Source organism: Phascolarctos cinereus, unplaced genomic scaffold (assembly GCF_003287225.1).
Source record: "Phascolarctos cinereus isolate Bilbo 61053 unplaced genomic scaffold, phaCin_HiC Scaffold_5;HRSCAF=322, whole genome shotgun sequence".
Lineage (NCBI taxonomy): Eukaryota > Metazoa > Chordata > Mammalia > Diprotodontia > Phascolarctidae > Phascolarctos > Phascolarctos cinereus.
This window is the reverse complement of record NW_027555958.1, coordinates 364788023-364802952: the sequence shown is the minus strand read 5'-3', so window position 1 is coordinate 364802952 and position 14930 is coordinate 364788023. Positions and strand designations below refer to the sequence as shown.

Sequence of the window (14930 nt, the reverse complement as noted above, 5' to 3'; positions counted from 1 at the left end):
TACTTAGGTGTGAAGCATGACTCCAATTTATATGAGATTTTTCTAGTATTAGAAGTGGTATATTCATACTATGTGAAAATTGGTAGGTTTTAGAAATCTTGACTAGCTCTTAGGGTTCCTGGTGCCCACAGGTAGTCCTAAGGAATGAGAGAGGAGTGAGGTACCTCTGAGGAAAACAGTGATAGCATTATCTTAAGGAAAATTGTGCTGCCCTTTCTTACTCTGGATAACTTTGGGTCATATCATTTGGCTTCAGCTTTATTGGCAATGTCTTCATTTTGCCTTTTGACATAGATTCAAACTAAGCCACAGAAATAAATTATTATTCTACTGCAGTGCCTCTGTACTTCTATGACAAATCCAGACCAGTAAAATATACATTACTCTGTCACTGACAAAACACACAGACCTGAAATGGATATGCATAGAAGGCCTTGGCCTTCATTTCACTAACACAAGAGAAGGATTTATTTCTAGGCTCAGCCTAGCCAGGATACCATCAACCAAATAATCCTCATCTCTTCCCAAAATACAAAACAAACAAACAAACAAACAAACCCAAATTAGTTTAATGGAAATAAAGGACACACAGGAGTAGCTCTTCAGGTTAAATAAATAACTATTTAGTCATTGCTGAGCAACTCTAGGGTGTGGCACACTATAATTCAGTTCTATATCTTGAGCATTTTCTCCTTCTGTTACAAATGAGTGTCTGTGAATGTGGTGTGTTCTTTAGTCACGGAGCTGAAACCCTTGATAGCATTCATCAGATCTTCATCATCCACATACTGGGGGGAAAAAAAAGCACAGCAGTTACAGGATAGTATATTATTTATTCTATGAAATTCATTAAAATCAATCAAGTATTTTTTTTACAACTAGCAAGGTCAGGAATAATCAGAAAAAAAAAAAGGTGTGTCATAGAGGATTTAAGATTTGGGCCAGAAGTTGAAGAATGGGTAAGGTGTGAATAGGAGGAGGGGAAGGTACTCCAGAAAGAGAAATTGTCCAGAGTAATGCTTAAAAGTAATAGATGGCCTATCTAAAGTGTTTTTTGGGGAAAACTAATAGTAATTGATTCCAAATTTTTGATGAAATATTTATAGAGATTCTCTGACATTTGGGGAACCCAAAAATTAGAGATCTTAGGCTACATGAAGAAAAACATAGAGGCTGAATGTGGTGGTGCATACCTGCAACCTCAGCTAGTAGAAAGACTAAAACTGGCATTATTTCTTGGACTTGGGAATTCTGAGCTATGATGCACTGTACCAATTGGGTGTTTGTGATAAGTTCAGCATAGTAAAATAAGCCCCCAGGAACAGAGGGTCAGAATGTTGCCTAAAGCAGGGTAGGACTCCAGGTCAAAGACAGCATAGTTCAAAGCTCTTTTGTCAACCAATAGTGGAATCAGACCTATGAGGAGACCCCATATTTTCTAGCCTGGGCAAGATCAGAAGGCTCAGCCTTTAAAAAATTAAATTAAATTTAAAAATGCATACTGTCAGACTAAGAGTATTGAGAATCCCATCATACTTTTCCCTGGTCAGTACTTCTGGAGTATGATATTGCTATCAGAATATCACATTGTAGGAAGGACATTAAAGGAATCAGGCTATAGTGTATGGCTTGCTTAGAGGAGAGCTATTCAGATGATGAAGAGACCATATCATATGACATTCAATTGAAGAAGCAGAGATGTTGAAGAGAGAAGATTTGTGAATGGTATTATGGTCTTCGAGTATTTCAGGGTCTGCCATATGGAAGAATGGGGTGGCTAGGTGACACAGTGGATAGAACATCGGGTTTGGAGTCATGAAGTCTCATCTCTGTGACCTCAGACATTAGCTGTGTGACCCTGGGCAAATCACTTAACCCTCTTTGCCTTAGTTTCCTCACCTGTAAAATGAGCAGGAGAAGGAAATGACAAACTACTACAGTATCTTTGCCAAGAAAACCCCAAATGGGGTTATGAAGAGTAGGAAATGGCTGAAAAAAATGACACACCAGGGGCAGCTAGCTGGTGCGGTGGATAGAGTTCCGGCCTTGGAGTCAGGAGGACCTGAGTTCAAATGTGACCTCAGACACTTGACACTTACTACCTGTGTGACCCTGGGCAAGTCACTTAACCCTGACTGCCTCACCAAAAAAAAAAAAAGAAAAGGAAAAAAGAAAGAAAGAAAGAAAAATGATACAACACCATATAGAGAGTATTTGTTCAGCTTGGTCCCATAGGGAAGTCAGCCAGTCAGTAAACACCAAAAAAAAAAAAGAAAAGAAAAAAAGAAAGAAAGAAAGAAAAATGATACAACACCATATAGAGAGTATTTGTTCAGCTTGGTCCCATAGGGAAGTCAGCCAGTCAGTAAACATTAATTAAGCACTTACTATGTGCCAAGCACTGAGCAAAGACACACTCCACATTTCGCTCATTTGGGGAGGACCAAGATATTTTCTGGGTACCATAAAAGTCTTAATAGGAGTTCTCACAAGCAGTTTCAGTAAGGAAACATTGTACCAAAGTACCTCTGAACAGAAGCATTGAAAGATATGATAGATATTTCTAATTAACCTAACTATTGAAACATATGGATAAACAAGCTATTCAAAACACCTTTTCTTTCACTTAGTAAATTCTCAGTTGTTTTCTTTATTTTCCCGTATGAGCAAATTGGAAAAACAAAACTGCTCAAATGTAAAATCTGATTCATTATTCTAACTTGTTATTAATTGATAGTCATATTGCCTTAAGGTTGTTGAGATAGACAAATGGAGTCCTTTCAAAATGCTATACCCTGTATGTATGTGTACTTTACTATATGTATGATTTTAGTTAGGAAAATGTGAAATAGAATAAGAAAATTATATACACATATGTTCTGTACAGTTTCTCTTAAGAATGCCTAATCTTGCATTTCTAAGGCTAAGAGGATTATCTTGTTCAGAAAAGTTATGAGCTCACAGATAGATTGGTCATCCTTGAGAATCATCCCAACATAAGAATGTCTCATCAAAGACCAGGCCCAAGGTCTCTGAAAAGAAAGAATTACTTTTTTAAGAATACATTTAGGCTTAGCCTCTGACCCCCCTGATAACTTCCTGACAAACTGAGAGGGAGAGAATGCTCTTAAGAACCGTATGGGAAACTAGATTTCTGTTTTACATAAGGAGAAACCAGAAACCCTCATCCATGTCTTACAGCTGTCTTCACAGACCTGTGTTCCAGCTATTGGCAATTACTCCAGTGAAAGAAGTGCTAAACCCAAAACCAGAAAGCTCACACACATCTGCTGGAACACACTCCAAGTGGAAGTGCTTGGGTCCCATTCATAGCCCTGTAGTTGCCTTGAGATAAGAATCAGTGATCTACAAAATTCCATTTCAGTAAGTTTTGTGCATGGTCTTTACTCTTTCTGATGGAGCTACTAGGTTATTACTACATCACATTTGTAGAGCATTTTCAGCTAACTGGTGGGGAAGACCAATAAACCATTGGAATCTCCCCATTTCAAGAGATATTGTTTACCCCTTCCCCTTTACCGGAGATTTTCAAGTATAGACTGGATGAACAATTGTAGGGGATGGTGCAGAAGGCCTTCCTGTTCTAGGACAGGTTGGACCAGGTAGCTAACAGTCCAGCACTCTACTGGCACAGTGACTGAACTTGGAGTTAGGAAGACTCAAATTCAAATCCTGCCTCAAACACTTAATAGCTGTGTGCTCTAAGCAAGTCACTTAAATCTTTCTTAACCTCAGTGTTCACATATGTAAAAATGTGGATAATAATAATAATAATAATAAAATAAATACCTCCTCATAGGATTATTATGAGAATCAAATGAGATAACATGTGAAGTATTTTGCAAAGCCTTAACCTATTAATAGTATGAAATTACTTCTGAGGTCTCCAGATTCTGTAATTCTTAATGTTCTTAAATTACATAGAGACTGTTTTCTTATGGGAGCACAGATTTAGAACTAAAAGTGATCTTAGCAATAATTGATTTCACTGCTTCCCTCATTTTATGGATAAGGAAAGTGAGACCTGGAGAGCATAAGTGATTTGTTCAGGGTCTCACGAATAGTATGTGTTTGAGGTAGGATTTGAGCCCAAGTCTTCCCAACTGAGGCCAAAGCTTGTTGTCGTACACCAAACTACTTCTCCTACACAAAAAAGTAACCCATAAACATGATGAACACTATTGCTGTGTCAAGTTGTTTAATTACAGATATCATGGATTTTTTTTTTTTACTAAATACCTTACTATATGTAGTTCTGTGAGGGACATTGTAGAAAGCAACAGTAAGAATCTCTGCCCACTAGTATTTTATACTCCATGATATTGCATGAGACACAGCCTGGTACACAGAAGAGAATACTGTATGTGCAGTTATGATGACCTGGTTTTGAATTATGCCTCTGATAAGTACTAGCTGTGTGGCCATGGTTGTGTCCCTTAACATCTCTGAGACTCAGTTTCCTCATATGTAAAATGGGAATAATAACAACTGTAGTACTCTCCTCACAACTGTTGTATTAAATAATATATATCCCAAAAGGTTTTTTTGTTTTGAGGTAATAGGGTTAAGTGACTTGCCCTGGGTCACTGGTGAATGTTATGTGTCTGAGACTGGATTTGAATTCAGATCCTCCTGATTTCAAGTCCTGAGCTCTATCCACTGCGCCACCTAGCTGCCCCCATCACAAAAGTTTTAGTGCAGTTTTGTACTATTAAAGCTTGATAGTTTTTTTGTTTATTTTTTTAATAAAAAGCTTTAATAGCTCTAAACTGTACTAAGACGTTTGGGGACATGGCATAGTTAAAGTGTCAGCAAACTTTAAGTATTTTATGTCAGTTATTGGATCAGACGAGTGGTGATAGAGGGATTGTACCACGTCAGAGTATCACTTAGCAAGATAATCGAAGAGCAGCCAAAGACATAATCTTAGCAGCACAACAAAGGTTTTGGGAGAAAGAAATTGCTTTTGGTGAAGAAACGAGGATTCAAACACATCTGCCACCATAGGCTAAAGAGCCATGACATTAACTTGTGGATGTATCATAGATTTAGCAGTATTTTTAGGCCCATAGGATTTTTCTTAAATAGAAGTCTCTCCTAATCAGATTATTTCCTACACTTAAGCAGCAAATGCCTCTCTAGGGGAGTATTTTTGTGGTTAATTGATATTCACATTGTTGTTCAGTTGTTTCAATTGTGTTTGACTCTTCATGACTCCATTTGGGGTTTTCTTGGCAAAGATACTGGAATGGTTTGCCATTCCTTCTCCGGATCATTTTACGGATAAAGAAACTAAGGCAAATAGGATTAAATGACTTGCCCAAGGTCACACAGGTAGTGAGTATCCGAGGCTAGATTTGAATTCAAGGAAATCAGCCTTCCTGACTCTATCTACTGCACAACCTACCTGCCCAGTATCCACATTAGGAAAGGGAAAAAAAAGAGAACTCATACTCCACACTTATATGTGCAAACGAGATTTGTTGGTGGATATTCTTGACAGTATATTGAAGCATTGCTTGGCTGTAGATGGGAGATCTGAAAATCTTCAGTCTATGCCAGCCTCCCTCACAGGGAAGAGACAGCGCCAGAGATAGCTTTCCAATTTTGTCTTTTTATATAAAAAGTGCCTGTCTCTGATGTGTGTCAGCAAAGATTTCCCCAGTTTTCATCATTTGCCAGTGGTTCCATGATAGTGATTGGTGGGGAAGCAAAGCATTATTTGTTAATTCCATTCCCAGATCTATGTTGTAGGATCATTAAGCAATGTAATTGGTAGGCAAAGGAATGGAGGTTAACTTATAAAGGCTGTTCTTGTAGATATTGGGCTGCTCTCATGGCCTTGGCTATAGTATGAGACATTTTTCCAGAATTCTGGGGCTTATTCTTACTGGTAGTCATTAGCTCATAAAGGAACTCATTGAGGGAAAAAAAAGTGTTATTAAGGTCGCTCCTAGCTTGAATTTCTAACTTAAGTCTTAACTGCCCTGAGTCTGTCTTCAAATGCTAAAACATGCTGTAGGTGTAGAAAACAGGTTAATATTAACATTGGGCAATTTGTCTAGTACTCCATATATTGGGGTATATTAAATGGGCCACCAGGCTGTTATTAATATGTGTATTGCCTGCACACATTTTCTGGTAAGCAATGCCAATTCACATTCACAAAGAAAGTACAACACTTGCATAAAACCTAAATTGTAAACCATGTGTGCACAAAATAGAGATTTAAGATTTGTAAAGCACTTTACAAATATCTCATTTTATGTTCAACAACCCTGGGAGATAGGTACTATTTTTATCCCCATTTTACAGATGAGGAAACTGAGGCAGACAGCAGTTAAGTGACTTGCCCAGGGTCCCACAGCTGGAAAGTATCCGAGGCTGGATGTGAACTTGGTCTTTCTGATTCCAGGCACAACGCTCTATCCACTGCACCACCTAGTTGCCCCTCCCCTATGGGAAAGGTCATGGTGTCCGTGGACCAGGCATTTTGGAATGAATTTTGGCAGTACTCCTTTTGCTATCCCTGTGATGAACGCCTGCTGGAAGTTAAACCTGTGTATCCGTTATTAAAACATGGCGCATGGGGTCAATAACACCGTTATCTGTTGGGACTTTCTAAAAAAATATGGAAATATACCATTTTTATCCCTTTAAGATTTTTCTGACCAAGAAAGATATTTCCTTTCCCCACAATACGCAGTACTGAAGGCCACTGGTTAACAAAGGAAAACGGTTCATTTAACTGTAATCCTAACAATAACTCTGGCTCGGCTTTAAAAAAAAATTAGGGTTAGAGTTAGTGTTAAATGTTTAATTGGGAAAGCAGACCGATACTACACAGTTAGTGATAAAGGAATCCTTTAGATGATGTACAGTCATCTTTTTAGATGAAATATTAAGGCGTCATTGGTCCTTACTGCACAAAGTTATATCAACCATTTTTTTTAAAAGAGGCATACTCAGTGAAACGAAGGAATGTGAATGAATGAATGCGTGAACAATTGTAGATTACAGCTTTTTAGCAATCACTTTCCTGGGCTGCCTGGTAACCTGGCTCAGCCATAAGGACCAACTTACCAATCCACTATCATGGCCCATGATGGTCTCCCACAGTGAGTCATCAGTTGAGCCCTTCTGGTCCTGGATGTCCATGAGCTGACTGACACTGCGATGCAGAGAACCCTGTGAGTAGATACGACTAATCTGGCCTTGGCTTGGGACACGGAGGACAGACATGCTTCTATTGCTCCGCATACTCACGGGAGTCCCCATCCGGGGGATCTTTGTGTCAGCCAATCCCTGGGAAGAAAGTTTCTGTTAGTGATACCCTTAAAAAGAAAGCAGCGTCCAGGTGTGCCAAAGATCATTTGTTGTTACGTCTTGGAGCCCTCCTGAAAAGCTTAGAAACAGTCTGCGATTGTACTCGCTGTCATTTTGCTTCCTACAGATGTTAGATAACAAGCTAATGGTCACATTAGAAGCCTGATAAAAGAGTCATTAAGACCCCAGAACACTCATTAAAGGAAGCTCCAGCTATCGTTCCCCACAGAGACAAAGGCTTGCTGCATTGCAGGTTTAACAAGGTGATCTCTTCACGCACGTCACCGTCGCCAGTTCCTCTCTGCTCAGAACACCCTTCTCTTGGGCTGGTCAAGTCCTCAGCGATGCCAAGGTTAACAGAGTTCTCACGTGTCAGGCTGCTGGGTAAGTTCAGCCCTTCCTTCAGTTGGTATGAGAGAAAAAAAAACTTTCGTGTTCTATGACCTGTGTGTAAGAGATGTTTCCTGTTCCATTTCCCTCTACTCTTTTATGACATAAGGCACTGAAATAATACTAGATCAGGTGTTACTTCTAATCAAGCAAGGTCTCTCCAGAATTAGGACCCAGAATGTGAATCCAACTGCACACTTTTTTTATAGAGTAAAATTCTTGGTTTGGATTCCTACAGAGCCTGGCACTACCGTACTCTTTTAGTCTTCTTATTACTCTATCAATGACTTTGCTCTTCCACCAAACTAGATTTCTCACTGTCTTCCTCCTCACCTTAGCCTCTTACACAGACACATGCTCAGTGCCTTTGAATTTTTGTCTCTTTGTTTACAGCAAGGTTTTTAGTCAGGGAGAACTGAGTTCAAATCCAGCCTTGGATACTTACTAGCTGTGTGACCCTGGGCAAGTCATTTAACCTCAGCCTCAGTTTCCTCATCTGTAAGTGGGTATAATAATAATAATACCCATATCACAGGGTTGTTGTGAAGACCAAATGAACATCTAGCATGCTATACCTGGTGCTTAATAAATGCTTATTTCCTTCCTTTCTACAGCTTTTATCCTGTTATTTCTATCTTTTCAATTCCTACACATCCTTTAAAAGCCTCAGTCAAAGGCCATTTCCTTCCAGGAAGCCTTTCCTTATTACATGGGTCCACAGTCACATCTCCTATCCTACTTCCCACTAGCCCTCACATAGGTTTTATTTTATAACTTCTTAATATACTTATTAAATTATACTGCTTATTATAGTGATCTGTGATGATGTATTATCTTCCTGTTTGACAGCAATGTCATTTAAGGTAGGGTCCCTGTTTTTTCTAAACTGAATCTCCCCTCAGTGCCTAGCTCAGGGCTCTATGCATAGTAGGTATTTCATACCTTGGCTATAGGTAGTGGCAAATCCCTTAGGTTAGCTGTCAGAGTATTTTAACTACTCTTCATTGTGCAATTAACACACCATGCAAAAGAGTCATGCATACACACCATGGCAATTGTGAGGGCACAGCACACTGATACCTCAAAGTACATGGTGTAGCTTTTAAGGGTGACGTTGCTTGACACATCAGATATATCGGCAACAGAGTCAAACTGAGATTTAAAAATGTGGGGAGAAATCAGTGTTAATCATCTGTTTAAAAAGTGGCATGATTATAGACCCCCAAACCCAAACCAACCCACCTCCCAGACTTTAATTTCCCTGAAATGAATCTAAAAATAGCCATGCGGGTCAACTGGAAGATTTTTGGGATGAAAAACATGTGGGTACTGGAGACTAATTGGTTGGTCTCGAAGGTGAGTTTCACTTGTACTATTTGTTCAGGATTTCAGAGAATGATCGTTCCATATTCCGACCAGTAATTGTGCTCTATGTAAAACCTGTACTTACAATTAGCTGCACCGTATGCTGGGTGACCTTGAAGCAGATAATAAAACAGGAATGACTCCCTCACTCTGGCACCTGCGAGCCTCTCTGCTCAAAAAAGTGCTTAAGCAGGGAGAAGGCAGGTGCTCCAGAAGCAGCTAATCTGATGGGGGACTGAGTCACCTGGGAAAGGGAAACATGGGACCTCATAAAGGGGCTAGGACAAAATACTGACATCAGGGAATTTGAGCTAGGGAAGACATATAGGGTGTGTTCATTTATTTGGGGGGGGGGTGTTGGGGAGGAGCTTTTTTCTTATTTAAAAAAAATGCGCCATTTGGAGGAAATAGCTCAGGAGAGAACACAAGGCTTTAGACACAGAGAGTGATAGACGCTACAAGTTTGAAGACTGACCTCCCTCAAAACCGAGGGGAAATCAGATTGGTCAGTTGGATTGGTGGACAGAGTGCTCTTTTGCATCTCAGATCTTAGCCTTTGCTTCAGGAAGGACCAGGATAGCACTGAGATGAACAAAGACACTTAAGAGTTGGTTTCTCATGGGCTGCCTTAATCTGTGGGTTCAATGAGCCATTAGGTTCTCATGGCCTTTGACAAGCCCTTCCAAGTCAGTTGCTGACTAGCTCTCAGAGGAGCTTTCATTTTATGAAGGTTATTTTATTTTGTTTAAAGTGACTTTTAAAAGGAGCAGAGTGATAGAAGGCAGATTTTGTCAATTGTTGTGGTTGTGCCATGCCCCAAATTGGGTGCATGTTACACTGATTTGTACCCCAATATCTTCTAGACTTATGTTAAGGCACAGGTGTGACTATGTTGCCCCCATTCTTAAGAAGATCAATGGACCTCTATTACCTCTAGGGTCATATATTAACTTTTTTTTTTTTAAGCTTCAGCTTACCTTTCCAGGGTGGCTGTACATCATTCTCCCCTACATGCTCTCCATACACAACATTCCCTCTCCCACCTCTGTTCTGTTGCATAGGCTGTTCCCCTATGCCCAGAATCCTCTCTCAGTTCATTGCTACCTCGTAGAACTCTGGGCTCTTTTCACAGGGCTGGGATCCCTAGCTTGCTAAGGGGAGCTGAGGGTCAGATGCCATCCCTGATATGGAGGCCTTTTTGGATTTCCCCAGTTCTTAGTACTCTCTCTCTCATGCACACAAATACCTTTATTTTTTAAATTTACTTTTCTGTGTATGTATTGTATTTCTCCAGAAGAATATAAGCTCTTTGAAGTCAGAAACTTTCACTCTATGCTCAACACTCTGCCTTGTATATAGTACTTAATAAAATGCTTGTTGAATTGAATTGAAACTCCTGGTAAAGTCTATCTCCCAATCAGTACTACTAGTTTTAGACATCTGGGCTACTTTCCAGTTATGGCTCCTGAAATATGACCTGGTCCCTTTTATGGCTTCCTTCATGCCACTTCTCCCACCATAGCTTAAGCCATTCAATTCATTGTCAATTGGGTAGAAAACGAAACTTTAGGATTGATTTCCCATCAAGTCGTCCTGGTTGTGTCCTTGCTTGGTCCCAAAGGTATCTCGCCTTTTATCTTTCAGCTGATCCCATTCTCTATTTTGTGGAATCCTGAGGTCTCACCAGGAGCTTTTGCTCTCTCTTGTCCAGGGATAAGTCTCTACATCACTTCCTAGCTACCATGTTCAAACAAGGCCGTCTACACTCAGTCTATAACTTTCATATCCTTTCCCCTAAAACCAGGGACTCTGAACCTGGAACACTAGGCTCTGAGGCACGAGCTCTCACTTTGTCTTTCCTGAGGCCAGGCCTTCAAGTCACTTCCCCACAACCATTTTCAAATATACACTCCCCTCTTCTTTTTCAAGTTCCTTTTATGCATTTTCTTTCCCTAATAAAACATAAGTTTTTTGATGGTAGAGACTGTTTTGCTTATTTGTATTGTATCTCTGGAACATTGTATATACACATACATGTATGTATGATCTATCTTGACCTAGCTGTTTATCTATTACCAGCCCCATTTCTGGGAAACTATCTCCATAGCTCATAGAAATTCAGTTATATTTTTTGAAGACTATATTTTCAAAATGTATGAAATGAAAAATACAAATTACCTCTACCAATAGAGGACTGAGGGCATATTGTAACATGTACATTTATGTATTTATGCAAAAGGTATGTGGGCATGCTTCCCAGATTCTGAGCTCCTGTTTCACTTTGGCATCCATCCCCTTTAGTTCTGGAGAGCTTTTCAGGAAAGCGATCCTGTCAGGGGTGTTGTTTTAAATGGCTAAAGACATCCGTTGTGTGTTTAGCTTATACATTGGCACAGAAGGAAAAGAAAATTTTTTAAAGTTACATATGTGCATTATATCTAGATCCTTGATAAGGCCTTCTATATCACTTCTTAGGAAAAACAAGTCTTTCATCGACAAAAATTAAAAACAAAGGGTATGTCGGTATCTAAGATGTTAAAAAAAAAACCCCAATGTTCGGTAGATCCTCTATGGAGGGTTAATGAGAAAATATGGATAAGAACTGCACAAAATGAGAAGGCATAGAGAATGATCAGCTTTGGTGGAAAGCCAAGTCAGCAAAATTATGGGTCTAAGAAAGTGGACATGTCCTTTCTAACATAAAGCATACAGAGGCCTCTTGATGTGATTTACAAAGTAAACAACACTCACACTCTACAAACTTCCTTGGGGGGAAAGCAAAACAACATGTAGGATAGTCCAGTTATTTAAAAATGACAGATCCAAAAGGAACACGCCAAAACGCTGAACATGGAGTTCATTCCAGGATGGCTCCTGACCCCCTCATCTATACCATTCAATTTGGATCCTGGAAACAACCAAACATAGAAGAAAATAGGACTCATGTCAGCACCAGGTGTTATGTGAAGGTATATGCTTTTGAATATATGTCTTTCCATGGGAGATCCCCAGACTCTGCTATTTTGAAGCCGTGATTTCATTAGTATGGATTCTACTGGTAACTCCTCCATACCTTTTGCTACACAATCCTTGTCCATATTTTCCCGCATATTCTTCATAAAGTTTCTGCCCTCATTGGGTATTACTGAGACAAGGTTTAGTTGCTATTGATAATTAAATTTTATCAAGTGGTTACATTTCTCTTAAGATAAATGTGTTCTTGAACACATCATGAGAGGGACTATAGTCATGCAATGCAAAATTATTCCTCTCTTCCTCATTTCTATGTACCGGACAAATGGCCTCCATAAAAAAAAAAAATCAAGCTGCTATTTCCCCCCCTTACACACCTGCTTCTCTTCCTTTGTCTTCCAGAATCTCTGCCTAGCCACCAATCACCACAGGTACAATTTGAATCTCACACTACCCTTTCCCACTCCATTCCCCTCAACCTCTGCATAAAATACCAGATTTAAGGCATTGACACCATACATTGTTTTAGCACTTGGTTTCACTCAAGAAACCTGTATGGCTTAGTCTGGGCCTAATCTTCCCACTGCTTACAGCATATATGAGGAAAGTAAGAAATGGGAGAAGACACCATACATTATGACTTATTCCTTTCTGGGTCTCAAGGGCTTTAACCTGAACCTTCTTTGATTTGTCCCATAGATTTTTTGGTCTGCTATTGTAACTCAGAAATGACAATACCTGAAGCAGTCTCATATTCTAGTGAATCTACAACTTGCTTCGTGTGCCCAGGTGTGCCCAACTCTGGGACAACACTGAACCCCACAAACACTTAGTTCCATTTTCCCCATATTTGGCTCGCATCTCAAGGGTCAAGGCATTTTAAACTATGTTCAATCAATTATTTGGGAGCTCAGATCAAATCCATGAACATTTTGAAAGCTTCTGGTTCTCAAATTTGCCTCCACTCTTCCTCCATCCATAGCCACACCAGTCACATCCTTGGCAGAGTTCTATCCCTTGGACTCCTAATGAATATAGTTATGGGCACAATGCTCTTCTGTGAAACCTCATAATCCAGGCCAGATGTATGATAGAAGAATATACAAGACTATATCTCAGTAGCACATACCATGTGGGTTTCACCTGGGGGGTAGACGCTCAGTGGAGACATCCTCTTCTGAAGTGGCACTAATGGAGGTCTCTCTCTGATATATGGCTCTTTGTGTATTTTTCTTTGTAGGATCAGAGACAAAAAGATAGCCAGGAGGATCAACCCCAGAGTTGCCATTAATATTATAAACCACAGCTCATTGTAGAACTCAGCATGCTTGTTCCCTGTTCCCATCTTCTCTCCAGGAGTTGTTAGTACTGGGCCTACAAAACCCAGAGAAGGAAAAGGGAAAACATTATTTCAAAAGGCAATTTAGTGATCCATCGTCCTGTTATTCTATAGTAAATTAGAAAGAAGTTGAGAGCCGTTTGTCACATTGTGCTTATTTGCACTTATGCTCAAGGTGGTATAATGGTTCAATATGTTAGTGGGCTGTAATAAAAAGCTTACTGCACTCCAGAGACCATGCTTACAGTTCTGGCATTGCTGTCTGGGCTGGAAATCACCACAGCATTGGCATATCCCAGGGAAAGGGAGGGAGGAGGGATGGAATTAAAGAGGGGGTTATCAAAGTAACCTTGAGGATCGGCAATTTCAGAGCTTTGCAAGAGATGGAGAGATTGTCTCTCCTGCAGCAATCACTTCTGGTTAAGAATCCTGCTGCAAAGACAGGGTAGAAGATGCAAGCACTGGAAATTCAAGTGTACCCCACTTTATTCAACAAACACAGTTTGGGAAAGTGGTATGCAAACTGATTTCTGGTAAAGCAAATATTTCTCCCTCCCCTTCACCATCTACTCAGGGGTATGCTGGTGCCAGTTCCTACTAGCTCAAGAAAACCAACTGTTAAATTTTCAAGGTTAACATTTATAACTTGAAATCAGCAAATTCTGTAAATCAGAGCTTGAATTACTGTTTTGTTAATTGTTAAGACTTAATAAAGTGATGGAGAAAATATTGATAATGCAGGTTAAATTTAAAAGCATGCTGTGTGTTTTTGGAAAACTGGTTGTTAATATTTACCAGCATATCACTGCCCACTCTCTCCCACTATGAGACTGGCAATGTAGTAGCATAATAATAGGTAGCATTTATATAGCACTTTAAAGTTTTCTAAATGCACTCTCTCTCTTTCTCTCTCTCTCTCTCTCTCTCTCTCTCTCTCTCTCTCTCTCTCTCTGTATATATATATATATATATATATATATATATATACACATACACACACACACACACATATATATATAATATAGGGTTTTAAATTATACATATACATACATATATGTGTGTATATATACACATATATATACATATTATATACATATATACATGTGTGTGTATATGTATGTATATATATATATCTATATATATATATATATATATATATATCTATATATATCTATCTCATTTTGTCCTCTGAGAGGTCAGTACTATTATGATCTGCATTTTACAGATGAGGAAACCAATTCTGACAAAGATTAAATGACTTGTCCAATGTTAATCACAGAGCTAGTAAGTGTTTGAGGCATGATTTGAACCCAGTATTTCCTGACTCCAGATCCATGAGTCTATCTACTCTGCCATCTAGCTGCTCTACATCATGACCATTGCGGCAATTTAGATGGTTCAGTAGATAGAGCACTGGGGCTAGAGTCAGGAAGATCTGAGTTCAAATCTGCCTCAAACACTAGCTGTGTGATCCTCTCAATCTCTGTCTGTGTCCATTTCCTCAAGTATAAATTGG

General features: G+C 39.4%; 1 protein-coding gene across 1 annotated transcript in view; it reads right to left on the bottom strand.

Moving 5' to 3' along the window:
* Positions 1-553: 553 nt before the first annotated feature.
* USH2A (usherin) overlaps positions 554-14930 on the bottom strand; it is a 962202-nt gene continuing 947825 nt past the window's right edge. Inside the window, 3 exon segments of the mRNA XM_020982269.2 lie at positions 554-788; positions 7105-7326; positions 13205-13449. Coding sequence (XP_020837928.1) covers positions 699-788; positions 7105-7326; positions 13205-13449 — 557 coding nt within the window. The 3' untranslated portion in view covers positions 554-698.